General features: G+C 45.5%; 1 protein-coding gene and 1 long non-coding RNA gene across 2 annotated transcripts in view; both read left to right on the top strand.

The window, feature by feature from the left end:
* Positions 1–19,366, top strand: part of ADGRB1 (adhesion G protein-coupled receptor B1) — a 204,776-nt gene extending 185,410 nt beyond the window's left edge. Inside the window, exons 27-30 of the mRNA XM_083864984.1 lie at positions 2,429–3,105; positions 4,100–4,135; positions 4,758–4,862; positions 18,744–19,366. Coding sequence (XP_083721110.1) covers positions 2,429–3,105; positions 4,100–4,135; positions 4,758–4,862; positions 18,744–18,941 — 1,016 coding nt within the window. The 3' untranslated portion in view covers positions 18,942–19,366. The remainder of the gene's footprint in view (positions 1–2,428; positions 3,106–4,099; positions 4,136–4,757; positions 4,863–18,743) is intronic.
* LOC310910070 overlaps positions 1–26,586 on the top strand; it is a 603,801-nt gene that overhangs the window by 302,350 nt on the left and 274,865 nt on the right. The gene's annotated exons all lie outside the window — the stretch shown is intronic.

Raw genomic sequence — 26,586 nt, 5'->3', positions numbered from 1 at the left:
GTCTGTCCATTTTTTTTTCTCTCTGTTTTTCTGTCTCACACTCTCTAATCTAATTTCTAGCTGTCAGCCTCTTCTCATTTGTCTTCCTCCTTCTCTTTTGACACCAAATATCTCAGTCACAAAAAAAAAATCACATGTGTAAAACATGTGTGTGGGGCCATGCCTGAGTCGAGGGGATGCTCAGGGAACATTCCCCAGGCACAGAGTCAGCTGTAAACCACTGCAGGTCACTCCTCTAGAGGAACCTTTCTGGATCAGCCACCACACCTCTTAACCCCAAATCGAGTTTCCCAGAGGAGGGGAAGGAGCTGATTTGTTTCATGTGATGTCAAGGCAGAAGGCCCTGGATCAGCAGCTTGCCAGCAGCCTAAATTCCCCTCCTTTGCCAGCATCCACCTCTACAATTTGTATTTATCTGCCTGGGCATCCTCCTCCTCTCATAAGGCACTGTTAGATTGTGCCAAGATAAGGAGTTAACCATAACCCTCATTTCAGAGACCTTTTGGAGTGGTGCATCATCCCATGCACTCTGCTTATTGAATAATAACAACCAGGAACCTGCCCAATGGTTTCTGGCCATCGTTTCTCCTGGAGGCACCATCTCCCCTCTTGTGATGGGTTGGAGATGTGGCTGAGACCACTCGTAACCCCCTCACATCAATCCCTGGTAGGATTTGCTCCAGGGCTCAGTGTTGAAGGCACACTCCACTCCATGCCTGGAGATTTCCAAGTGGAAACCTCTCCAAACCTATTTTCTGCAGCTGATGTGAGTGTGGAGAAGAGCCTGGATCAATAAACCTTGCTGGGATTCCCAGGGGAAGGGTTTGACTTGCTCTGATTTATCCCAGCAATTGTGGCTGCCAGAGTTTTTAGCTTTAAAAGCTTTTTACAAGCTCTTTTTATTCTTCTTGGTGCCCTGCTCATCCTGCCTTGCCTGCTCTGTAGTCCTGATTGGGGGAACTGATCTTCCCTCACTCCCATTCGGAGCTGGTAAGAAGATCAGTGTGTCCTCAGTGCCATGGGATGCCCACGTCCCACCTCCATCCCACAAGGAGCAGCTGAATGTCAGCTCACCCCAAAAATCCTAAAAATGATCCATTTACCCACTTTTATTTGCTCCTGAGATGGGTGAAAGGGGAGCATACATTTCTTTCTCTTTTCCTGTGCTGAAATCCTAGGTAAGTAGCCCACAACACTTTGTCCCTGCCCCATGGTCTGCTTTCCATGATTTTCTGCTTTTGCACCCAATGGAGACATCGAGGGCGATGTCATTATTTTCCCAAGGTCTTTGTTGCAGCGTGAAATCAACTGAGCAATAGATTATTATGCCTGGAAAAGGGACAGGTTTGGTTTGGTTTTTTTGTGGTTGTTTTTTTTTTTTTTTTTTTTTTTTTTTTGTGGTGGGTTTTTTGGTGTTTTTTTTGTTGTTGTTTTTTTGTTTGTTTGTTTGTTTTGTTTTGGGGTTTTTTGGGGGGGTTTTTTGTTTGGTTTTTTTGTTTGTTTTTTTTTTGTTTTGTTTTTGGATTTTTTTTGTTTGTTTGTTTGTTGTTTTTTTTTTTAACAGTGTTCTGCAGTGTTCTGTGGGAATGAGCATCCAAATGTCCTTTATGACAGTGTTCACTTCCTCCTTAGTTTAAAGTTTTCCTCTCTTTTTAAGGAATATTCCTGTCACCACTTGCTTTCCTGAAGGGAAATCACTAATTGCCAGATAATGAGCTTTCACAAAGGCTTACTGTGATTACTGGAATGTAAGATTCTTTGGAGAGCATCTGAAATCCATAAGAAAATACGGTGTGTTTAAAAATACCAGTTTATTACACTGGAACTGTTAAAGGAAGAGAGCAACTTGAAGTATTTTAGTGAGTTAAAACAAAAATTTAAATTTGAAAGGGGCTAGAACTTGATGATCTTTTAAGTTCTCTTCTAGCCTGGGCCATTTGATGATTTTATAGTTGTATGAATCATTGATAACATTGTATTTCAACTATTTCCTGAATCATTTTTTTTTTTTTTTACATGAAAACAACCTTCTATTTTAAAGAATTCTACTCCACAGGCTAAAAATACAGAGATTTCATATATACATGCATATACTAGATGTACTAAATATGTAAAAATCCCTTTGGTTTTCAATGTATTGTTATCAGTATGTTGGCCTAGATGGGACTTTTGGCCATGGTTATGTTAGAAAACTCACATCCCAGAGAACTCTCCCAAAATAACAAAGTCTTTTTCCTCCCTAGCTCTAATTTTGCCTTCAGTAACATGGATTTTAAAAACATAAATAATGTTAAAACACTCTTGTGCCATTATAAATAACGTTAAACGCCTTTGGGAGAGGTGCTGGTGGGGAGCGACTGTGGGAGGTGTCTTGATGTAACAACAAAACCCCAGGGGAGGTGCTGAGGACGTTTCTCTGTCTCCCCAGTGCTGAACAAAGACATCACCACATGCAGAACCTCAACCATCACAGGGACCCTCAAGCGCCCATCGCTGCCCGATGAAGAGAAACTGAAACTCAGCCACCAGAAAGGCTCATCCAACTTCAACAGTCTTCCAGCCAATGTCTCCAAGATGCACCTCCAGGGCTCCCCCCACTACCTGGGGGCCATCAACCTGAACGAGTTCAGCAACCACTCCCTCACCCTGAAGAAGGACAAGAACCAGCCGCCGAAATCCATCTACATCTGCGACGGGGACATCTTCAAGAAGTTGGACTCGGAGCTCTCGCGGGCGCAAGAGCAGACCCTGGACACCAGCTACGTGATCCTGCCCACCAACACATCCACCTTGAGGGCCAAACCCAAAGATGAGAGCAAATACAGCATCAACATCGACCAGATGCCTCAGACGCGGCTCATCCACCTCAGCATGGCCACCGACCCCGGCTTTGTGGTCAAGAGCCCCCCGCGGGAGCCGGTGACCATGGCGTGCAGTGAGGTGCAGGGTTCCTCCGTGATCCAGCAGCAGCAGCAGCTGGCTCCACAGAGCATCTCCAATGAGTCACAGATTCCCAACAGCCTGTGTGACACGGGTGACTCAGGGAACTCAGGTGTGGTGTCCAAGAGCGAGACCGTCTCCACCCTCTCCATGAGCTCCTTGGAGGTGAGTGTGTGACACTGTTTTACACCACAACAACACCGACTCTGAGCTTCAGAAGGCTGAAAATTACTTTTTTTTTTTTTTTTTTTTTTTTTTTTGGTGGGGGGATGTGTCTTTCTTATAAACTATTTTACACATACCAGTTTGATTGGTGACAAAAAGGCAAACTTCTTCAGTCACATTGGTCAGACCAGAGGGACATCACTAAGAAGTCCCTCTTAGGAAAAGGGATGAATAACATAGTACAGCTACAGAAACATCTCTCCTGTTTACAGAAAATACCCTAGGAAAAGAATTTCAGAAAACCAAAACATCTCAGGCACAGAACCAGGGCTACAAGCATGGGAATTGCAGTGTTGTTCTCCCAGCCCTGGGTGATGTCCTGCCCTCAGTCTGGCCACTCCAGGGGTTGAAAAGAAGAACTTTGGGGGAAAATGCAGCCCAGGATGCAATGCCAATGTCATATTACCCTGACGGACCACTGGAGTGTGATCATATTTTGGAATGTGATGTCACAACTTCCAGAGCACATTCCATCGCTTTCTTTAGCCCTACAGATGCTGCAAAGTAAAAAAAAAAAAAAAAAAAAAAAAAAAAAAAAAAAAAAAAAAGCTGTTTATCTGTCAAAAACTGTTCATTTTAATGCCAGGCACATGGCCTGCCTTATCTTCTCCCCTTTATATGCTCTGCCCTGTTTCCCATTTTGATGGTTTCAGACCTGATGCAGATGAGAAAACCCCACTGATCCAGGCTGGACAGGGCTTGGAGCAACCAGGGATAGTGGAAAGTGTCCATGCCCATGGCAGGAGGTTGGAACTGGTTGATTTTAAGATCCCTTCCAACATAAATGATTCAATAACTCTAAATATTTGGCACTTCCCATCCTGAAAAGCCAAAAATACACATTAAAAGTGCAGGAAAAGGGAAAGGAGAAGAACTTTTCCTGTTTTAACCTCTTACTAACCTTTACCCATCTCTTTCTCTCCTGAAAATCCAGAGGCGGAAATCTCGGTATGCAGAGTTAGATTTTGAGGTGAGTAAATCCCTTTTTGAATGTAGATCCCAAATTTTTTGAGCCACCCTCTCCAATTATCTCACCCATGCCAGAGCACAGGAAATCCGTATTCAGCCTGCTCATTCATGGTAAAGGAAGTCCTTCTAGAAATCATCTTGCCTCTCCTTCTGGGCAGCAGAAGGTAGAAATGAAATGCAGACAGGTCAAATTGAAAAGAAAATGAGATTGTGGAACAGTTTCTAATGAAATTACCTGAATTCTGCGTGCTTGGGTGAGCTCTGAAGACATTTACAGGGGTGACAAACTGAGGAAACAGGGCATAGGGAAAGGTATCAGTTAAAGAAGGGCAGCAAACCTTCCTTAGGACATTGACAGTCAAGTTCAACTTCTGCAGCACAAAACTTTGATTGGTGCAAGTTTAAGGGTTTTTTTTAGGTCAAAAATTAGTATTTTCCACTTTCTCCCACCATCTCACCTTGAAAATAAAGGCAGTGCTGCAGTGGGTCCTCAGGAAATGCTGAAGGTATTCTAGGCACCTGCAGGGAGACAGAGCTGGGAATTAATGATATAACTCTGGGTTTGTTCCTGGTTAACGGGGTTTGCTGACCTTTGTGTTTGTGACCCTTTGTGTTTGCTCCAGAAAATCATGCACACAAGGAAACGTCACCAAGACATGTTCCAGGACCTGAACAGAAAACTCCAACACGCAGAGAAGGAGAAGGAGTCTCCAACAACGGACAGCAAGGTTAGTCAGACACTTCCAGAAGCCCTCTGGTGCCAGCAGGAGCATGGGAAACAGCAGGAAATTGGTTTTCTATCATGCATGTTGCAAGAAAAGCACATGTGCACCACACAGGAGCCCAGGAGGAGATGTCTGTCCCCATGTCTGTCCATGGTGTTGTCTTCCCTCTGGCTGTTCTTGGCATTCCCTCCCAGGTCATCCATTTGTGCCCTATTCATCCACTCCTGGGTAGGAACTGGAAATTGGGTTGACCCATGAGGAAATCTGGGTGGAAAGCTGAGAGGGTAGAAAGAAGAGAAGCATCTCCCCTCCCTTGTGGGGCCAAGGTGGCAGTGATGGGATATTTAGGATGGCCACAACAGTGGGATTTAAGGTGTGACATTGGTAGCACCTTTTGGGGACCGGAGCCTATTAAATGTAGATTATTTGTGACAGCTGATCACCTCTGATATGAGCGTGTGTAAGTGAGTGAGTCCAGACACAGCCATGAAGGTTCTCCAAGGGCTGGAGCATCTCTCCTATGAGGAAAGGCTGAGAAAATTTGAATTGTTCAGCCTGGAGAAGAGAAGACTCCTAGATGAGCTCATTGTGGCCTTTTATTACCCACAGGAGCTGGAGAGGGACTTTGACAAGATCATGTAGTGACAAGACCGTGACAACCAACAAGGGGCAAGGGCTTTAACCTGAAAGAGGGTAGGGTTAGAATGGATATTAGGAATAAATTCTTCCCTCTGAGAGTGGTGAGGCCCTGGCACAGAGTTCCTAGAGAAGCTGTGGCTGCCCCATCCCTGGCAGTGTCCAAGGCCAGGTTGGACAAGGCTTGGAGCAACCTTGGGATGGTGGAAGGTGTCCCTGCCCATGGCAGGGGGTTGGAATGAGATGATTTTTATTCTCTTTTCTAACCCAAACCACACTGTGATCCTGTGATATCCTGAAAGGGATATCACAGGGGATATTCATAGGGGCAGAGATCTGGGACTGGAAAAAATTATCAGGAGCCTCTGTAATAGTTGGTGTTTTAGATAAAAAAATAAGGAAGAGCAGGCAGATGGCACCTTCCACATGTCTCAGCCAGCTGGGCAAGGACCGAAAGGCTGCAAGGAATTCAGTTCCAGCTGAAGAGAAAAACAAGCAGCAGAGCCAGGTTGACAGTAAGAAATTAAATTTCCTGCACTCAGGAGAGAGGCAAGGTGAGCTAATTATAACAGCTCTTGGTGATTTCTAATCAAAGCCCCTCATGACAAGAAAGACATTGAGAGGCTGGGGAGAGAAGGGCAACAAAGATGGGAAAGGGTCTGGAGCACAAGTCTGATGAGGAGCACTTGAGGGAGCTGGGAGGACTCAGCCTGGAGAAAAGGAGGCTCAGGGGGGACCTTCTGCTCTCTAGAACTCCCTGACAGGAGGTTGGAGGCAGGTGGGGGTCAGTCTTCTCTCCCAGGTAAAAACTGATACAACGAGATGAACCAACTCCAGCTGCACCAGGGGAGGTTCAGGTTGGATATTTGCAAAAAATTCTCCAGTGGCCAAGAATTAGAGGAGGCTGCCCTGGAGAAGTGTTGGAATCACCATCCCTGGAAGTGTTCAAAAGCAGTGTGGATGTGGCACCTGGGGACACGGTTTAGTGCTGGCCTTGGCAGTGTTGGTTTGACAGCTGGATCAGTGATCTTGGAGGTCTTTTCCAACCTCAGTGATTCCGTGAGCCTAAGACAGACCCAGGATGTAGCATCCCCTGCAATGTGGCACTGGTGGGGCATGTTTTGGTGGGACTCCCTTGGAGGTGAGAGCAGAGCTCAGAGGATGATGGAACAGGAGGTTTGGGGTTTTTTGGAGGGGAGCAGAGCAGTACAGAGCCTTTGGTCTGTGTTCTGACCTCACAGCAGTGCAGTGCTGATCTCCAGAGATGTTATCCCAGCAAATCCTACTTTTATTGCCTGTGGCAAGGTGTCATTATGGGCTGTCCAGCGTAACTGAGTGAGAGGCAGTGGATTTGCTGGATCAGATCCAAAAATCCTGCCTGGCCCAGAATCCCAGTGTGTCTCTCTCAGTGTCACCTCTCTTGGTTTGGTGTTTTTTGGGTTTTTTTGCAGTTATTTCAGTATGATGCAGCTGTAAACCCAAAAATTGCTTAAATCCAGTGTAAAAGCTAATCTGTGGTCTGTTTGCAGGAGAGGTTTATAGATTGGGAAGGTTTTAGCATTTCAGAGATGCGTCTATGTAGAGTTAAAGTTGCCACTGTAAGCATCAAAGAGCTTTGAGCTGCTGAAGGAGGTTCTGAAGGTGGCTTTTGCATATTGACTGAATTTTTCAAGCTGGGAATTTTCCCTCAGATGTAGCAGGAGAGGAGGAGCTTGTGAAGAGTAGGACTGGCAAGTCAGGAGTGAGTGTTGGTTTAAAAAACATCCAAAGTGACACCAAGTCAGATAAATAGGGTTTTTTTCCAGCCCTTTATCTACCATTTTCTACTGAGGACCCCATTGGAACTCAGGCCCCATCTTCAGCTCACCCTGAGAAGGCAAAGAGCAGATAACAGGGATTAAGGGAACAACAAAAGAATGTTTTCTCTTTTATGTATATTTAGGTTATAAAACGATGGAGTGTTTCTTTTGGTGGCAGTGATAAAACAAACCTTAGTGGAAGTCTGGCTTTCATTTGCATTGCAGAGCATCCTAGACCTATCCCAACCCCTTCCATGACATGAATCCAAACTTTCTTTAACCAGCTCCTTGCCTTGTGGGCATGAACAAGGTCAGCAGGATCCTGAGGGAGTTACCCTTGAACCCTTCCTCATCCCAGAGCAGAAGGGATATTTCCTGGCTCTGCTCCATCTGCCTGCATTGCTGATTTCCCTTTTAAATAAACAACCACAAAGTCAAGCTCCCAGGTCTCTCTCCAAGCCTGGCACTTTCCCAACCTCTCCTGGCAGCAGTGTCCCATTGTCCTCAGTCCCTTTCCAGGGTACGATGCTTGTCCTGATCTCACTGTTCCTCTCTCCTCCCACAGCTCCAAGGTCAGAAAAGTGCTGATGGAACTGGAACTAAATGTCTGCACAGGACAGACGTCCTGTGGGGGTTCCTATGAATGGTGCTGGCCATTTTTAGGGATCCGTTTTTTAGGGATTTTAATGCAAATGCCATCCCCACAGTACTCCAGTGGTATCCAGTGCCATATCACACTAAACACAAAGCTCCTTTCACATAAACTCCTAAATTGTCAGATTTTAAGGAAGCACCAAGAGAAGAATGGGATGAAGGAACAGATGTTCAGTCTCTTTAGGAAAAAGGGTGGAAAATTCAACCATCACATTCATTTGTTTGTTTATTTATTTATGTATTGTTGAGAACTTCTCCAGCTTCGAGGGTAAAATATGATTTTTAGAACCCCTTTTTGAGGAGTTTTCAGCCAAGATAAAAAGGTTTATGCAAGCACATGTTACTCCTTTTTATGTATCCTGAGAGATGGAAACTTGGGATAAGTGCTAGTGCTGGGTACACTTGATAAAGAAAAATGTCCTTTGCTCACTGTCCCAGAGAAGTTACTGGCAGAGCTGGAAACATAATCAGGGACCCACAGAATAATCAAGGTTGAAAAAGACCTCTAAAATCATCAAGTCCAACCACTAAACTGTGTCCCAAAGTTCCACAACTGAAAATTCCTCCCAGGATGTGACTCCGCCACTTCCCCTGGCCACCTGTTCCAATATTCAATATCCCATCTCTCTTGGAAACCCTTTCAGTGAAGAAATTTTTCCTAACATCCAACCTAAACCTCCCCTGGCACAACTTGAGAACATTTCCTCTTGTCCAATCCCTTGGGAAGAGAGACTGACCCCCACCTGGATACATCTTCCTTCCAGGGAGTTGTAGGGAGTTCCAAGTGGAGACAAGCTTTTGGGATGAATTCTGCTTTTGCATCAACCTGTGGTTGAGGAGTCCTAATCCACATCTCACTGGGATTGGGGTGTCCCCACTGCCATCAGCTTCCTAAGGAGTGGGGCTGGTATGTCAGGGAATTACAGGGAGCAGGATAGTTCCTGGAATGCCAGTCAGGTCTGAATCCTGCTCATATTCCAGGCAGTCCCAGGAATGTAGCACTGGCCACAGTTATTGTTTCACTGCAGTTTTTTTGCTGCAAACCAAAGCACATTCCTAGTGGTGAGCTAAGCTGAGCCTCAGAGTGCAATAAAAAAGAATTGCCCTTCCTTGGGGAGTAAACATGGATTTTTCCATGTTTTCTTTTCCAGTTTATTACATAAAATTTATTCCACGTGACACATAGTTTCTTTGGTGTGTACCTCAACTCTAAAATGCTCCCCCACTGGAAGCACCCTCAACTATTCCTGATTAAAATCACATTTTCCAGCAGGATCCATGTTCAAAGCACACAGCTCCACACATCCAGGTGGTGTTCAAGCCTTGGCCACCTCATCCCTGCAGCAGAAAAACGTGGTCACACTCAAAGTGGCTTTGAGCTGAAGGAGGGATGTTTAGATGGGATATTGGGAAAAGTTCATCCCTGTGAGGCTCCCACACAGGTTCCCCAGAGGAGATTCGGATGTTTCATCCCTGGAAGTGTCCAAGGCCAGGTTGGACAGGGCTTGGAGCAACCTGGGACAGTGGAAGGTGTCCCTGCCCATGGCAGGGGGAGGAATGGAATGAGCTTTAAGATCCCTTCCAACCCAAACCATTTTGGAATTCTGTGATTTGTGGCTGTATGGACTGATGAGGGATGTAGACGGTCTTTCCCAAAGTTAATTTTTCCATACTAGGGAGTTAAGATAGGAGCAGGATGACATCCAGCAAGATCTGATAACTGCCAAATTGAAAAATCAGGTTTTTAATGCACTGATGATCCTAGAGGTCCCTTCTCACTCTGGATATTCTGTGCTAAATTTTTTCTCCCTTGCAGTGTTCAACTTCAGGTGAGGCAAGGAAGGTGGAGGTGATTTTTTCCTAATTTAGAAGGAAGTTTTGGAGTTTTAGGCGGGAACTCTTTTCTGGAATTTGAGACAGATTTTCTCTGTTCACCTGAAGAGACTAAAGAATCTGAAAATACCACCTTAGGAGCAGCTGGTTTGCTGTGCTCACCTTCCTACTAAACCTGTGGAGGTTTCACACTGTTGCCCTTCCATTTAATCCCAGACCCAACTGGAAGCTGGTGTAGCCCCTGAGCAGAGAACTGAATGAGCTCTGTGTGTGTGTGGAATATTTATCCCCCTGACAGCTTATTTGCAACCAGGAAGCATCAAAGGAACCAAAGACTTGGACACAGCCACAGCAGGATTTGCATCAAAATGCCCGGCCACCCCCACCCAGGCATCCTGATGAAAATTTAAAGCTCTCTTGGTACCTGGGATGCAGCAAACCCTCGTTTTTAAGGCTGCAATAAGCAGTGAGGGACTTCCACGTGGGTTATAAATCTCTATATAAGGGAGATTTTGGATGTGTATTGGAATGTTAGCTTGGGACTGACTCAGACAGCGGAATTCTTCCCTCCTAATCACTCCCATCACTCTGTCTCCTTCTTTACCTCCCCAATTGCTACAAAAAAAAAAAAAGTCCCATTGTTGGAAAACCTTGCTTCAAGTTTGTTTTCTCCCTTTCAAAGCCTGACCTTTGCCTGGCAGACTGCAGGCTCCACCATGCAATTTCTTCCCCTTTTCCTCCTAAATGCACAGAGTTATTACCCAGGTCTGAATTCTTGTAGCTGGGAGTTCTTCACACTAAAGCAGGGTAGTGGTTATTTTCAAGCTGCTTTGTACTACACAGGAAATGTTTTTCCTGTGCAGATCTCTCTTCTCAGGGTTTAACATCTCCAGTGCTGCTGCTCCCTGGGAGTTAATTGCTAAAGAAATTCCAGGGTTTGGGCTGGACATTGAGAGGGGTCTGTGGTTTTGTAGGCTTTTTTTAAAAGCCAAGGTTTTGCTTCTCCTGTGCTTTGATAGCACTGCAAGTGACGCTCCTGCCTCCCTCCTCAGCAGGAATCCTTTGATCCAGCTCCATTAGAGAACCTGGAATCACATCCATATCCTTCTTTTCCTGCCAGCATCTGGCTTGGCATTCATTTTAAACAGCAGCTCTTCGCTTGTGCTGAGGTCAGCCCTGGACACAGCTCTGCAAATTCCTTGGATTTTCTCCTTCTTGTTGATGAGTTCCCTGCCCCATTCAGCTCCCTGCAGCTGGAATGACTCTTGCTTTGGCTCTTGTCCTGCAGCTCACGTGCAGGATGTGCACTCAGTTTATAATTCATAGAATCACAGAAAGGTTTGGATTGGAAGGAACATTAAAGATCATCTCATCCCACCCCCCTGCCATGGGCAGGGACACCTTCCACTATCCCAGGTGGCTCCAAGACCCATCCAACCTGGCCTTGGACACTTCCAGGGATGGGTCAGCCACAGCTTCTCTGGGAAAAAAACACAACTCTCAAATCCTGTCTCAAAACTCTCTTGATCCTGAAAAGCTCCTGCTCCAATCCCATTTTAAAAAGGTATAAAGTTTTGGGGTTTTTTTTTTTTCTGCTTATCTTTTCCTTTATTTGCTTCTGAACAGTGTTTCTGTCTTGATCCCTCACTTTCTTTTCTCACAGTGAGATTTTTCTTAGCCTTCCTCTTCGGGCGTCTGGAGATTTGCCCATTCCACCAGCACTGGCTTTGGGCAACCAAATGGAATGTTGAGAAGAAAGGACCATGAAGTGGGCCTAGAGGCACAGCACGAGGGCAGAGGGTCTGAAGATGACAAAGGGCAGGTTTAGATTGGTTATTAGGAAGAAATTCTTCCCTGTGAGGGTGGGGAGGCCCTGGCACAGATTGCCCAGAGAAGCTGTGGCTGCCCCATCCCTAGAATTGTCCAAGGCCAGCTTGGACAGACTTTGGAGCAACCTGGGATGATGAAAGTTGTCCCTGCTCATGGCTGGAGGTTGGATGAGATGATTTTATTGTCCCTTACAACCCAACCCATTCCTGATTCTATAATTCTGTGATCTTATGAATAATTATTGATATTGCAGCTCATCCCCAGGCAGGGCTGTGTCTCCCTGGAGTGCTCTGCTGCAGGAATTGGAAAATTGGGAATCTGCTGGCTGGGTGTCTCTCTGCAAAGGAAGCTCCACTTTTGGGAAGGGTGTCTCTGTGTCACATCTTTAATCCTTTCTGCACTGCTTAAAGGCAGATTTTATCAGACCAATTAGTGCAGCTTTTATAGGGAGGAGCTGTGCATAAAGTCCGATAATTACTGCAATAAATTCTGTTATGAAAATGACGTCAAATCTTAATTCAGTCAGCCATAAACCATCTGCCAGCTCCCAGGTATCCAAATACACCATCAGTCAGTTCACCTCCTCCTGCAGATCATCCAGCCCCCCAAGAATTAGGGGACAAAATTTGACCCAGAGAAAACTGTTCCCTGTATCCAGGCAGCGCCACCAGTACACTGAAACTCCTAGATTTTTATACTCTGAAGTCTGAATAATTCTTTATAGAGTCTTATTTAGACTCTATGAAAAATCGTGCTTGGGGTGCTCTTGGTCTCCTCCTGGATCCCCACTTGCCCCCGTGAGGCAGCTTTGAGAGTTTTCAGCATTTTAGGGAATTTAAGTCCTCCAGGTGGGCTCTTCACAGGCCATAAGCATTGTCCCAAAAAAGGTTTGGGATTGGACGAGCTGGATTAGAAAACAGCCTGTTCCTCATGCTGGTGGGACCACAGGTGTTCTGTGCAGCCTCCAGGCTTTTCTGGAGTCAATAAAAGACTTCCTTGATCCAGAGCCTGTTCACCTTCAGCTGTGTGGCCTCGCTAGAATTTGTCTCACAGCCACCCCTTCAGGATGGATGAACTTCAGGGAATACAGAAGCAGAAGACAAATTTTTATAGCCCAGCAAATGCTGGGTATTTCAAGTTTCCTAACTGATCTCCAAGCTAAAATTATTTCTACTTTTTTTTTTTTTTTTCCAATTTAATGTAATGAAATTCTGAACAAAGCCAGCCACTTCCTTTTATTTTGCTTTTCTCCTCAATGAAAAGGAAAAGAAAAAAAAATGAAAAAAACATATTCTTTGTAGTTCAGTAGCATAAAATGAAAGAACTGCAGCTACTTGTTTCTGAGAAGGAAAGGAGAATTTATCATTCTCTAAAGAAACAAGACAGCTTTCCCATTTTCTAATCACTTTTCATCGACATTGATCTGAAGATGGATTGGACGAGTGTTAACCACATTTATCTTTCAAATTCCCTGCTCCACGCTCTGAATAACTTCATCCTGGTCCTACAGTCATCAGTGTCATGGGGAGAGACCATTTGGGTCATGAAATATCCTTCAAGCTGACACCAGAGGCAAGGAAAACAGCATGGGAGAGTAGCTGGCTCCAGGGGAGTTATCACTGAGTGCTCAGCAGAAGCCCCGAATTGCTCCTTGGGTTATTTGGGGTAAACCATAAAAACTGGGTGTTAAAAAATGGAAACTAACAAAAAAACCAATCAAGAACCCCACAAAAGAAGCACAGGGAGGTGGAGCTTGAGCAGCCTGAGCTGTTCAGGGGCTTTGGCTGAAGTGGGAAATCAAAGCTGTGCCTCAGGGCAGACTCTTGGGCTTTTTTTTATCCACTCCAGGGATGCTGCTCCTAAGGAAAAGATTTGCATTGGGATACAGGGATGAAGGCTGGACCCCTGGAGGCAGCACAGGAAAGTGTGGAGGGTGAGGGAGGGATTCTGCCCCTCAAATCTGCTCTGGTCAGACCCCACCTGGAACCTTTTGTCTAGTTCTGGGGTCCCAGCACAGGAAGGATGTGGAGCACAAAGGTGATCACAGGGATGGAGCATCTCTGCTGTGAGGAAAGGCTGAGAAAATTTGGATTGTCCAGCCTAGGGAAGAGAAGGCTCCAGGGAGACCTTAGGGGCCCCTTCCAGTGCCTGAAGAGGCTCCAGGAGAGCTGGAGAGGGATGGAGTGCCAGGACAAGGGGGAATGGCTTCCCACTGCCAGGGGGCAGGGACAGATGGGATATTGGGAAGAAATTCTTCTTTGTGAGGGTGGGGAGGCCCTGGCATGGAGAAGCTGTGGCTGCCCCATCCCTGGAAGTGTCCAAGGCCAGGCTGGACAGAGTTTAGGGCACCCTGGGATAGGGGAAGGTGTCCGTGCCCATGGCAGGGGGTTGGAATGAGATCTTTTTAAGGTCCCTTCCAACCCAAACCATTCTGTGATTTTATGATGGTTCTCTGAAGACCCAGGGTGGGGAACCACCACCATCACCTTCCCATACCCACCACCAGCCCAGCACAGGTGACTCTGCAGTCTGCCAGGACCAGCTTTAGCAGAAGGACCTGTGGATTATCTCTGCATTTTGCCTCTGTCTTTGTCAGAGATTTGGGAGTTTTGTTGGTGTTGCATCCTAAACACCTTTTATCCCAAATCCTCTCCCTCCACCTTAAAAATCTGCAGCTAAAATGAAAGTCAGGGTTGAATGAAGGAGACTCCCAATGCCACCAGGATGATGAACACCTCCAGTCTGGAGCTGGTTTTATCCCAGCTCTGAGTGTGGGTGCTCCCTCCTTTCCCACCCCTTTTCTTTTTCCCTCCACAATCCTGGCACCAGGCAGGGACTGATAAACATTTCCCTCCTTCCCAGAAGCTCCTGGGCTGTGTCAGGCCAGAGTGATGGCTCTGTCCCTGGCAGAGCAGCTCCTGGTGCTTTCAGCCTCTGTCTGGGGCCAGTCCTGGCTGTCTCAGAGGCACCAGGCCCTGTGCCAGCCCCACTGCCTTTTCCAGCCAGATTACACATCCCTCTCTCCAGCTTTGATTTTTCTTTTTTTTTTTTTTTTGTTTGTTTTTTTTTGGGGGGGGTTTTTTGGGGTTTTTTTGGTTTTTTTGGGGTTTTTTTGTTTTGTTTTTTTGGTTTTTTGGGGTTTTTTTTTTGTTTGTTTGTTTTTTGTTTGTTTGGTTTTTTTTGTTTTGTTTTGTTTTCTTTCTTTTCTTTCTTTTCTATGCATAGCTCAGTTTTCCCTCGTATCTACAAGGATTGCTAAGACCCCAGAGTGGAGCTGGAGGGAAATGCCAGGGTTGGAGCATGAGCCAAGGGCCTGTTTCTCTGTGCTGCTCAAGAGGCCAAGACCCCATAAAAACTTCTTTTCCATATGGAGGGAAAGAAAAGGGGAGCTGTTCCCAGGAGCCTGCTACCAATTCCCAGGGTGCCCTGTGCCAAGAGGAGATTTTCTTTTGTCTCCCAGCGTCCTTCCCAGAGCTCTGCCAGGCTGATTAACCTGCTCAGAGATCCCAGTGGGCACCGAGTCCTCCTGCAGCCACCCCTGAGCCAGCACTTCTCTCACAGCATCACCAGAGGAGTCTGAGCCTTCCCTGAGAGATGGAGAACTAAAAGCAAGTCTCCCTTCTTCATTTATTCACTTTCCAGAGCTCTTTTTTTTTTTTTTTTTCATCTTCTAACTGTGAATAAACACCTTTGGAGTCACTAAGCCCACCACAGTCTCAGGTAGATATCACACTGATAAGGAGGATGGAAATCGCCCTATGGTGTCAGACCCAAGGGAAGTTTCTGCCTCCTCTCCATGGCAGAGTGAAAAGGGACTTGGAAAAACAAAAAAGGCCAGCCTGTGGTGGTGCATCTCCAAAGAGACCCCCAAAACTCCAGGAATTTGTGCTCAGAGGCCCCTTGATGCAGAGTGGTGTCTCTTCACTGGATAGCACCAAATGGATGCTGCTTTTGTGAGTGTTTCCACGTGCTTTTCGTGAGTCTGGAAGTTTTCAGGATGGACGGAGAGCTGTGGAAAGGTGGCCTGGAGGTTGGCTGGGCACTGTGGGCAGGCCCAGCTCCTGGGGTTCACTCCCTGGTGCTCTGGAGTTCCTTTGTTGGAAGATTATCCCAATCCACACCATCAGTGCTCCATTCCCATCACCCACAAGCGTCTCAGAGCTTCTCTTTTACATCCAACATAATCTCTTTGAAGGCCTGAAGGTGGGAGGTGGTAATCTTTCCTCCCACAGGACATTCTCTATAACTTTATCCATGGCTGGAAACCGGCCACATTTATCATTTTCCCTTTATCCTTCTCTCAAGAATCCCACGGAGTGCCCAGAATATTCAAGATGCAGGTGCAGGATGGAGCTGTGGACTGCCATAGTAATATTTCCTGTTTCATTCTCTCTTCCTTTCCTATTTTTTTTTTTCTCTCCTCAACAACTCACAGCATTTAATGTCTGGGGTTTGAATAATTATTGTGATGTTCCCCACCCACGGGGCAGATCAGAGGCCACTGCTATGGATATGAGCTCATCTTTTTTTTCATTTTGTGGGTTTTTTTGGAGGTTTTTTTTCCCCTCAATTTCTGTTCCCTCCATGGATTTGCAGCTCCTCTTTCTCACTAGCCCATGGCAGGGAGGGCTCTGAGGTTTGCTGGTCATGTTCAGGGTGCATGATCAGTCCTCCTGGCATGAAGGAGAGGCTGAAGGTCGGGAGTGTGGCAGATGGAGAGAGACTTAAAACAGGGATTGGCTGCAAACAGAACCTGGTGCTGAAGGTGGCCATAAATAATGCCATCAAAAAAGGGCTCTTGTTTGAGGGGAAAACCAGAATTATTTATGAACTTCATGGATAAGATTACTTAGGCTGTCCTGTAACACAGCTGTGGACATCAGTAGCTTTGAAAATTTGTGGCATTACAGCAGTGGTGGGATAAAACAAAGTGGTGTTCATTGAAAAAAAATCTGTCTTGACCAAGGTTGTTTTTCTTCACCTTCTGGGAAACCTAATTTCATTCCAATTTTTGCTCTATTTTTGCTTTTTTTTTTCTCTGTGTTTCTTCCTGCTGTATCTTTCCAGGCAGATTGATTGTCTCCAAAAAACACTGTAGATGAAAATGTCCCTTCAGGAAACTTCCAGCTTGTCTCATTAAGACACACACAAGAGTTAAATAGGTTCCACTTTTTAGTTGCAGGCATTCTAAAATGAGTCCCAAAAAAGATAATGGAATAAATCACAAATTTTATCACCTTTTCTGTTGTATCAGTATTAATCACTGTCGTGTTATATCATGGAATAAAGAATAACACCAGCAGCATTAGGAGAGCTCTGTACTGTAGAGTTTAATGAAAACCTCAACTGCAGGTTTCAAAAAATTGAGAATTGAGTGTTTTACATTCTTTTGAGGAATACTTTACACAACTTGATTTAAAAAAAAAAATCCAAAAACAACTAGAAACAATTTTCTTTAAAAGGACTTTAAAACTTACATTTTTTCCCTTTAAATGAAAATAATTTCAGAATGCTTTCACTTCATTTTGAGATGGTTACCTGGTTTGTATGTTCCCCGCCCTCTAACCACCAAATGCTCTCACCCAGAATCTTCCTTTTGGGAGTTGTGAGGTACAGGACCAACTTCAAGCACATCTTATTTTTATATTCAAAGTCTGAACAAGCAGAATTCCTGGCTTGGGTGATCCAATGAAAGCTGCCCCTGCAGGGATAATTCCACAACAGCTTTCCTGTCACTGTGGAGCTGGGACAAACCACAGCCTGACAAAAACATCTTAGACAAGGACAAACCAAGGAGCTGAGGCTGTTGGATGAGCCTGCAGCAGATGGGGATTGAGGTTTCCTGTGGAGCTACAGCAGCATCCTGGAGTGACCCCTCAGCCTCTGTGTGGCTTCATCTCCCCTCAGTCCACACATTCTGGTGACAGCATCAAGCTGTGGCATGTCCTGGGCAGCGTGTCCCCTGCACATCTGGCTCCTCACCTCCTCCCCAGGCTTTTCCCGGCTTGTTGTCATCTCCACAAGACGCTTTGCTCCCGTCCATCTCACTTCTCCTTTGACAGGTGGCTCAAAAGGGCTCTGTGAGGTCCAGGGAAGCCTTTTCTTGCCCAGTGCTGGAGTGTTTTTGTGGAGATAATTAACTGTAAAAAGCATCACTTGGTGTTTGGAGGGGAGAAGTTGAGTGGAACAACTTGTTCAAAACCTTTCCTTTCTGCCCCCACTGAGGAACACACCTATTTCATTGTCCCTCACCTCTCCCCAGAGCCTTGTCTGTTCAGCAAAAACATGGAAAGAGATTTTTCTGGATCAATATCTGTGGTGGGGTGCTGGTGGGAGGCTGGGCCAATGAATCCTCCAGGGCTTGGTGTGGAGTTGGTGGAAATGTTTTCAGCCTCCGAGCTGAGCTCCAGCTCCTCAAGCAGCATGGATTTGGTTCCCTGGCAGAACAGGGAGCAGGTTTTGCTGCAATTAAAGAGTAAATAGCTGTGCTGCATAAGGAATGTGCATCAAATGCAGTGGGTGTTCAGCAGGACCTCACTGTAATCTGGATTTCATACATGGGTTGGGTTGGAAGAGACTATAAAGATCCTATAGTTCCACCTCCTGCCATGAGCAGGGACACCTTCCACTATCCCAGGTTGCTCCAAGCCCTGTCCAACTTGGCCTTGGACACTTCCAGGGATGGGGCAGCCACAGCTTCTCTGGGAATTTCATTCCAGGACCTCACCACGCTCATAGGGAAGAACTTCTTTGCAGTATTCCATCTAAATCTACCCTCCTTCACGTTTAAAGCCACCATGCCCTTGTCCTGTCACTCCATCTGTGGAAGTAGGAAAAGATCTGATATTCTCAAAACCACACTCAGTTTTTCAGTAGCAAAAACCTCAGCTGAAAGGTGAAATCTCCAGTCATTAAGTGATGGAGGTGGCAGTAGAAAGAAAAACTTCATTTTCTTCTTGACAATAAACAGTTTGTACACCAAGTGTCATTTCCATTGATACCCCACTTTATTTTGGATGAGAAGCTGCAAAGAAAAAACAATTTGTTGATAGAGGAGGAGGTAAAATCACAGAATTTCTTGCATTTTGCACTAACTTTTCTTTCTCCTTTCTTACACTTCCTCCTCCTGCAGCAAGAAAAACAGCAGACACCAAACAAGAGACCCTGGGAAGGCATCAGGAAAGTCCAGTCCCCGCCATCATGGGTTAAAAAGGACATCGAACCTGTGGCACAGTCTCCCCTAGAACTAAAAACTGTGGAGTGGGAGAAAACAGGGGCCACCATCCCCTTGGTGGGACAAGACATTATTGACCTTCAGACAGAGGTCTGAGCAGAAAGGGAAGAAAAAGGACTTTTTCTTTTTTCCTGAAAACAAGCGAAACAAACAGAAACAAAACCACGTTTTAAAGAAATGATTAAATTAAATCGGAACCGAGCAAGAGAAGTGTTTGGTTTCTTTTGAAACCTTTGGTAAGATGGAGTAACTTTTGTATCATTCTCAGCAGAGAGGGGGGAAATATTACTTTATAGAGTATAGTAGCTGTAGGTTCAGGACAACACGAGCTTTCCCAGGCAGGACTGGAGGAGTGAGCCTGGAAGAGAGAGAGAGGAGGAGGGTGGGGAAGGGGCTGCAGGGGACAAGCCCTGCCAGGATGCTCTCGGGTCACTGCCACTCACCAGGAGCCCTCCATCCTCTGTAGAAGGATGGATGCCCAGCAGCCACCACAGAGGGCCCAGAAGATTGGGGTTGTTTGGGGGCACTGAGAGGGGACACCTGCAGGATGTGGCCTGGCTGGGGCAGGCCCCTCCTCGAGGGGCACCCCTGGCTCCCCACCCCCACTTCTCCCTCGCCAGCTCATCCAAGGAGGAAGGAGATGGGACACACCAAGAGGTGGCCACAAGGACATTTGCCACTCCTGGGTGCCGCACCACGACCTGGCATTGGCTCATGGTCACGGCGGGTGGGGCTCCCTCCTCTCATCCCTCCCCGGCGGAGGAAAGGACCAGCTCCAGATCTCCAGATCTCCAAATCCTGCTCGCCCCATCTCCAGGGAGAGGGTGGAAGGTGGTAGACAACAAGACCAACAAGAAGAATGTAGGTCATGTCATTGACTGTTAAATAGATAAACTCAGCACGGGCCTTGCAAAGGTCCTCTCGGCCTCATCCTTTTATTTTCTTTCTTTTTTTTTTCTTTTTTTTTTTTTTTTTGTTCTGTTATTTGTCCTTGCTTTCGGACTCAGATTTTATTCCAAGCTGCCCCTCCCTGGAAGGCAGAGAGAGAAAAAAGGGAAAGACAGATCTGCCGCTGTACCTGGAGACATTGGTAAACAGAGACGTTGCCTTAGGACATTGAGACAAACTGACAACATGAATAACGTCCACTTGGAAACAAACAGACAAAAAAAATACAAAAAAAAAAAAAAAAAGAAACAACAAAATAATCTATTTTTTTCCTTCTTCTTTTCTTTTCTTCAATAAAAAGAGAACTTGAAACCCAAGACCTTTCTTTTCTTTGGCTCTTGTCATTTCGAATGCCTTTCTGTGCCGTAGGACTGCTCAGGCATGGGGTGAGAATGCCACCTGCTGAAGGTGGAAGGCAAGTTGCTCCGTGGAAAGTTTGGGATGGTGGGAATACACAGCCCCTTCACCGCTGGCTTGCAGTGTTTTGTTTTGTTTTGCTTTATTCTGTTTGGGTTTTGGTTATTTTCCCCTCCCTGGCTCTTCACCCTCCCCACTGCCCAGAGCCAGCAGCAGGTTCATGGTCCCACAGGAAGGAAGAGGTGAAGCTGATCAGGACAGCAGGATGTTCGTCCTCATAAAATGCAGTCTTTTCATTTCGCTATGAAAAAAATAACTATTTTAATTTTTATTTTTTGTTGAGCATTTCTCAAGGTTGTTTACCAAAAAAATGAGGTGTCTACATTTCACCCCAAAAAGCGTTGTGCAATATTTTTATCATTAAAAAATATACCAGTGACATCACACACAGACTTTATTTATTATTATTACTATTTTTGTCATTCCCAGCACTGTCTGTCTGATGTTTGGACCAACTCTCCCAGTTTTGGAAGTGAATGGAGACAAACTTCTGGTTGTGAGTGGCCAGACAGCAGCAAAGCTTGAACAGGGTCTGAGTTATTACTGTGCTTGGGTCTCCTTTTAATTAACCAAACCTCACATTTTTAGGGAAAAACTACCAATGGGTACGAGATGCAAACCAATCACTGCCCCCAGCTGTGCTTCCCCCATGGGGAGATGTTGCTCGATGTGACAAATCTCTGCTTTGACTTCCCTTTGGGCTACCTGGGTGATCTCCAAGGACAGTGGAATTTACCTTGCCATTAACCATAGGATATGAAGGATGGAAAAGAAAACTTAAATAAATCCAAATAGTTTAAAAAAATAGGGGAATGTGGTTACTCATGAAACTGTGATAATTATTGTTCAATTTCAGCTTGTTCATGAAACAGGAAAGCACAAAGGCCTCCCTCAGATGCTGGGTTGTATGATATTGTAATTATTATAATTACACATTATGAATTTTAGCATACAGGTATCTTTATACTGTGTTTTAATTCTTTTCTCTTTTTTTTTTTATTTTTTTTTCCCTTCACCTGCCCACCTAATCCTGCCCTCTTCACTCCAGCCTTCCCCGCTCACCCATTCACTGCAGCCGCCTTTGCAGGACATTAACGATGTTATGTAATTACAGAGATAAATGTTTGTTTAAGAACTGTTGATATTCGACTTTCTCTGCTCAGCTCCTCTGGTTAATCCTGTTTTCTCGTGTCCTGCCCTCCTTCCATTCCTCCCTCTCCTTCCTCTCCGTGTTCGTCAACACTTTTTTTTTCCTCTGTACAGTTTTCAGAGCACAAAATGAATGTGTCTTATTTCTAATAAAAGAGGTGGAAACTCCAGCCCTGTCTGCTTTTTAAAAGCGCCCCTGCCTGCACCCCATGTGTGCTTTGCATCGCTCCTGGGGGCAGGGAAACCTCTCCTGGCCCCACAACTGCCACCTGAGCTCTCTACTCTGGAAAAGTCACGACACAGGGCTGAATTTACCCAAATTTTAGCTTTGTATCCTCTCCACACCTCTAAAAACACATGTCCCTATAAAGTACATTTGCAGGACCTGAGGAATCCACCTTTCTGTGCAGTGCAGCTTGTTTTTATTCAGGTTTCCCAAACCTACAGCCTGATGCCTCCTTCCCAATATTGTGGGATGTGAAGGGCTGAGATTTAACACAGATCTGGCAGCATTTCTGGTATAGGACAGGGGTGTGGGGTTAAAGTTTCCAGTGTGGCCATGGTAATTCTGATGCCACCCTGCCCACATCCCTGCAAAGCCAATCATAGAATTATGGAATGGTTTGGGTTGGAAGGGACCTTAAAGATCACCTCATACCACCCCCCTGCCATGGGCAGGGACATTTCCCACTGTCCCAGGTTGTTCCAAGCCCCGTCCAACCTGGCCTTGGACACTTCCAGGGACAGGGCAGCAGATGCACCAGCTTCTCTGGGTACCCTGAGCCAGGGCCTCACCACCTGGACAGGAAAGAATTTCTTCCCAATATTTAATCTAAATCTAAATCTGCTTCAGCTTCAAGCCATTCCCCTTGTCCAATCCCTCAGTGCCCTTGTAAGAGGTACCTCTCCATTTTTTCTTGTTGTCCCCCATCAGGTACTGGAAGGTTTAACCTCACCTGGATTTCCATGACCAGACAGACTCTGAGCAGGAGGTCGGCGCAGTGCACAGGGGGTTGAGGATATTACTCATAAAATGTGACAAAAAATAATTGAGCAACAAATTATTCACTTCCTGGATTCTTATCCTCAAATGGCTGAAATCTTCCAGAAAGAAAAAAATTAAAAATCGTGTCCTTATCTCTCTGACTCTGCTCCATCATCGCTTGTTAGATTTTAGGATTATAGGCAGGATTACAGGAAGCCTAAATCTTGGGAAAATGGGCTCCAGGACTTCTGCTCTCCAGAGCCTTCATCCAAAGCCATCATAGCCCAGGAGGTCCTCAGGTGTAATGATTCATCTTGGCCTGGCTGAAATGATGTGGATGTCCTGAGAAATCTGGGATGACCTGTGGGGCAGCCTGGAGGCTCTCAGCCCAGTTCCCCTTTCCCTGAGCCATGATCCAACATTTCCTCAACCAGCAGCACTCTATGGTGAGCCCCAGGTCCTCATCCTTCCTATGGAGGTGTTTCTCACCCTACATCTGCCATTCCACGATCCTTTGTGCACTTGACAGTGCTGGGTCGGACTTGGTGATTTTAAAAATCTCTTCTAACCTGAGGAATTCCATGATTGTGTAGCATTAGGGAAGGGAAATACCGTCTGGCACTTTCCTGAGGTGATGAACCACTGGCCTAGAGCTGGCTCAGGAGGTCCTGCTCTATAGTAAAGCACCCCACAGCCCGGCAGGTGTTTCCATATAGGGAAGGGTTTAGGATTCACCCCTTGCATTTCTCATAAGGTAAAGGACCCAGAAATATCTTTGCTGTCCTGACAGTCATAGGCTCAAATGCCAAGATAAAAACACTGATATATCTCTTTAGAATGATTGATTCCTCAGAATGTAGCTAGATTCTATTGGCAGCAAGCCAAATTTTCCCTCCTAAAACATTAAAGTATTTGAGAAAAAGCACAAAGGAACTCAATGGCTTTTTAGGGGGTCTTCACAAGGTGTCAGAGGTTTCTCTGACACCTGCGCTTGGCTTTTTTCTTTTGTTTTTGTACTGTTTGTTATTTTGCTTTTATTAAAACTTATTACTTTTACAAAACACACCTGAAGAGCAATCTCACAATTATTTTAAGCCATTCTGAGAACACCTATCTCTGAGGACACCCTCAGAGACTGAGACATTTACACAGGGCTCATAAAACTCTGGCCACATGTTAAACTGTCTCACTGCTGCTTCCCACCAAAGGAGGCTGGAAGGAGGGGGCACTTCTCCTCCCTGTGCTCCTGGGATTGTAAACTAAAACACTGACAGAGGTGGTGGGGGCAGGAGGTGACTGTGGTTTTGGTTTGCACTGTGGTTATAGCATGGTGAGGCTGCAAGGAAGGATCCCTGGATAGTTTAGCTTGGAAAGGGACTCCTGAGGTCCCCTTGAACTGTCTTGTGTCCCTGTGATCCTGCCTTGTGGCCATGCCAGGCTCTGGTCCTGAGGCAAAGAGAGAACAGCTGTGAACACCTCACTGCAGCCTTCCAGTGCTTGAGAGATGCTTATAAAAATGAGGGAGAAGGAGTGAGATGGTGAAATGATAAAGGGAATGGTTTTAAACTGTTGCTCTGGTCTTTTTTAGCCTTCTGATGTTTGCATTTTTGTAATAGAGTTTCTCACAGATTTTTGTGTAAACAAAGTGATTGTTTATCATACCTCTCTTGAAGAGGGACAATTGATGGACTTCTAGTTTGACCAGTATGGTTGGAGACGTGTCAACCTCATTGTCCACTCCCTGGTCATTGTCCAAAATCCATATAAATCGAGGCTGAAAAATAAACTTCCCCTTTTTTGCCCTGACGACCTGACAGTGTTTATGTTGTTCTTTTCGTGTCCTACAGCGACATTAAACTAAAAGAGGTGAGATCAAGATGAGATATTGGGAAGAAATTAATTCCTGTGAGGGTGGTGAGGCCCTGGCACACCCAGAGAAGCTGTGGCTGCCCCACCCCTGGAAGTGTTCACAGGTTGGATGAGGCTTGGAGCAACCTGGGACAGTGGAGAGTGTCCCATGGCAGGGAGTGGAATGAGATGATCCCGAAGGTCCCTTCCAACCAAACCCATTCTCTAAAATCACCATCATCTCACATGGATGAAGCACAGCAATGCTATGGAGGTGGATAAATTATATATTGCACATGGAAGAATTTGTGTGTCTTGGTTGCTAAACTGGGAAAACGTGGCTATGCTGGGAAATTGTGAAGAGTCTGAAAATGGAAGAAAATGCAAAGCCCATTGCCTGGGCCACTCTCATGGATTCACTCGACCCCTTAACCAAACCAGCAGCAGTTTGGTCCAAAACACAGGGGAGGCAAAGCCTGAGCTGTATCCAGGCCAAGAAATCCTCCAGGAAAACCACAGAGGAGCAGAGTGCCACAGTGAGCATCGATGCACACCAGCTTGGAACACTGATTAAAGCAGCACTAACAGGAGGCTTTTCCAAGGCTCATTTATCAGGGAACAGAGAAACTTGTGGGTACAAGGAGTTTCATCCGTACATTTCCATCCGATGCAATTTGATTCTGAGCTGACCACTTTGGTCCGTAAATAGGACAACCTAAGTGAGCCTTCTATGAACTACCATGGAAATTATCTCTTCCCCTGGAGCTGGGATAGCTGGGATTGCTCAAGGCAGAGAGACTTTTTCCCAGTACTGGGTCTTTGGATGAGTCCCATTTGAGTTGTCCCTGAATTCCAACTGGACTGTGTGCCCCAAGAGTCTCCCCTGGAGCGGGGACATGCCTCAACATTTGAGATTCCTTAACCAAGAGATCCTTCCTTGTAGGAACGCATTTCCCACACCCAGCAAGTGTTTTCCATATAGAGAAAAGTTTAAGGCTCACCCCTTGCATTTCTTATAAAGAAAAGAACCCAGAAACTTCGATACCCTTCTGACAGGGATTGGCTCAGTGCCAAGAAAGAAGCATCTATTGAACCTTTTCACTGTCCCTCAAATCCTGTACCTCTCCCTACTGGCAGCAGGCCAGGTTGTCCCTCCTAAAACATTCAGTATTTAGGAAGGAGCCCAAAAGAAATAAGGGGCTTTTTGGAGTGTTTCTAGCAGGGTGTCAGAGGTTTACTCCAACACCTGTGCACGGCTTTTCTTTTGTTTTCTGTAACATTTGTTATTTTGTTATTTTTCATTTATTAAACAATCAAGGTGTTTTTGCTTTACAAAACATCTCTGAAGAGCAGTCTTGCTAAAATTATTTCTAGCCAATCTGCAAGGGCTGGACCCTCAGAGATTGATATATTTACACATGGCTTATAAAATCTCGCCACGTGTTAACCTGTATTACTTCCTTGGCCAAGGTGGAGAGATCTTTATTCTTGGCAGATCCTCAGTGAGTTGCTGATATCAAGCTGAATTAATAACCATGTAATATTGCCAACCTATGTACTTGGTATTAATTATTATAAACTTTGTGTGCAATATTCCATTAGACATCAACCATTGCCCAAATCTGAGACTGGACCTAACTGCACCATGGCTCTATCAGGAGTTTAGACAGCAAGGGGGGCCAGTGAAATTTACGGCTCAGTGAGAGGGTCTCCTTTACCCTTTTGTGCCTCACATCTCTCTGTAAATCCTTCTAGTTTGATTCCAACTCAATTTTCCTTTATACATTTCTTCCATAAATTAAATGACAGTGAACGTTGCTTTTACAACATCACATTTACCCCACTTTCGCTGATACATTTTACAGTTGTCCTCTCAGTGATCTAAATCACCCCTTCACTACAGCTCCCCACATAGGGAAAGGCCCATGTGGAGCAAGACAACATTCCAGGGAGATTTAGGACCAGCACAGGAGGTTTTTCTCTCCAGTCTCTCTTTTTTGTGACTCAAGGAGTGTTTGGGCTCGCTATGGTCCTGTCTGTGTACAAGATTAATCAGGGCCTGAAGTGAGTATCTCTTCCTGAGCTCCTGTTGGGACAAGATCTAAACAGAGAAATAAAGAAAGAAGACTGTTGTTGGGTTTTTCCCCCTTCATAGTTTTCCCAAATCACTTGTAGCAGAAAGAAGTCTTGAAGGGATCCCTGTGGAAGAAGTCTCCAGGTGTTTGTTCACTGAGATCTATTTTCAGTCATTTTCCAAAAAAGTCCCAGGGCAGTGATGTGGGCCTCACTCATCTCCTGTGTCCCAGGAAGCACAAATAAAAAAAGATTTGGCACATTAGGATAGAATAGCATAGCTTCTGAAGAGTCCATTGATGCCTTAAGCTTTATCTTTCA

This window comes from Zosterops lateralis (genome assembly GCF_965231275.1).
Source record: "Zosterops lateralis genome assembly, chromosome: 1".
Classification (NCBI taxonomy): domain Eukaryota; kingdom Metazoa; phylum Chordata; class Aves; order Passeriformes; family Zosteropidae; genus Zosterops; species Zosterops lateralis.
The sequence above is the reverse complement of the archived record's forward strand: the minus strand, read 5'-3'. Positions and strand labels throughout refer to the sequence as shown.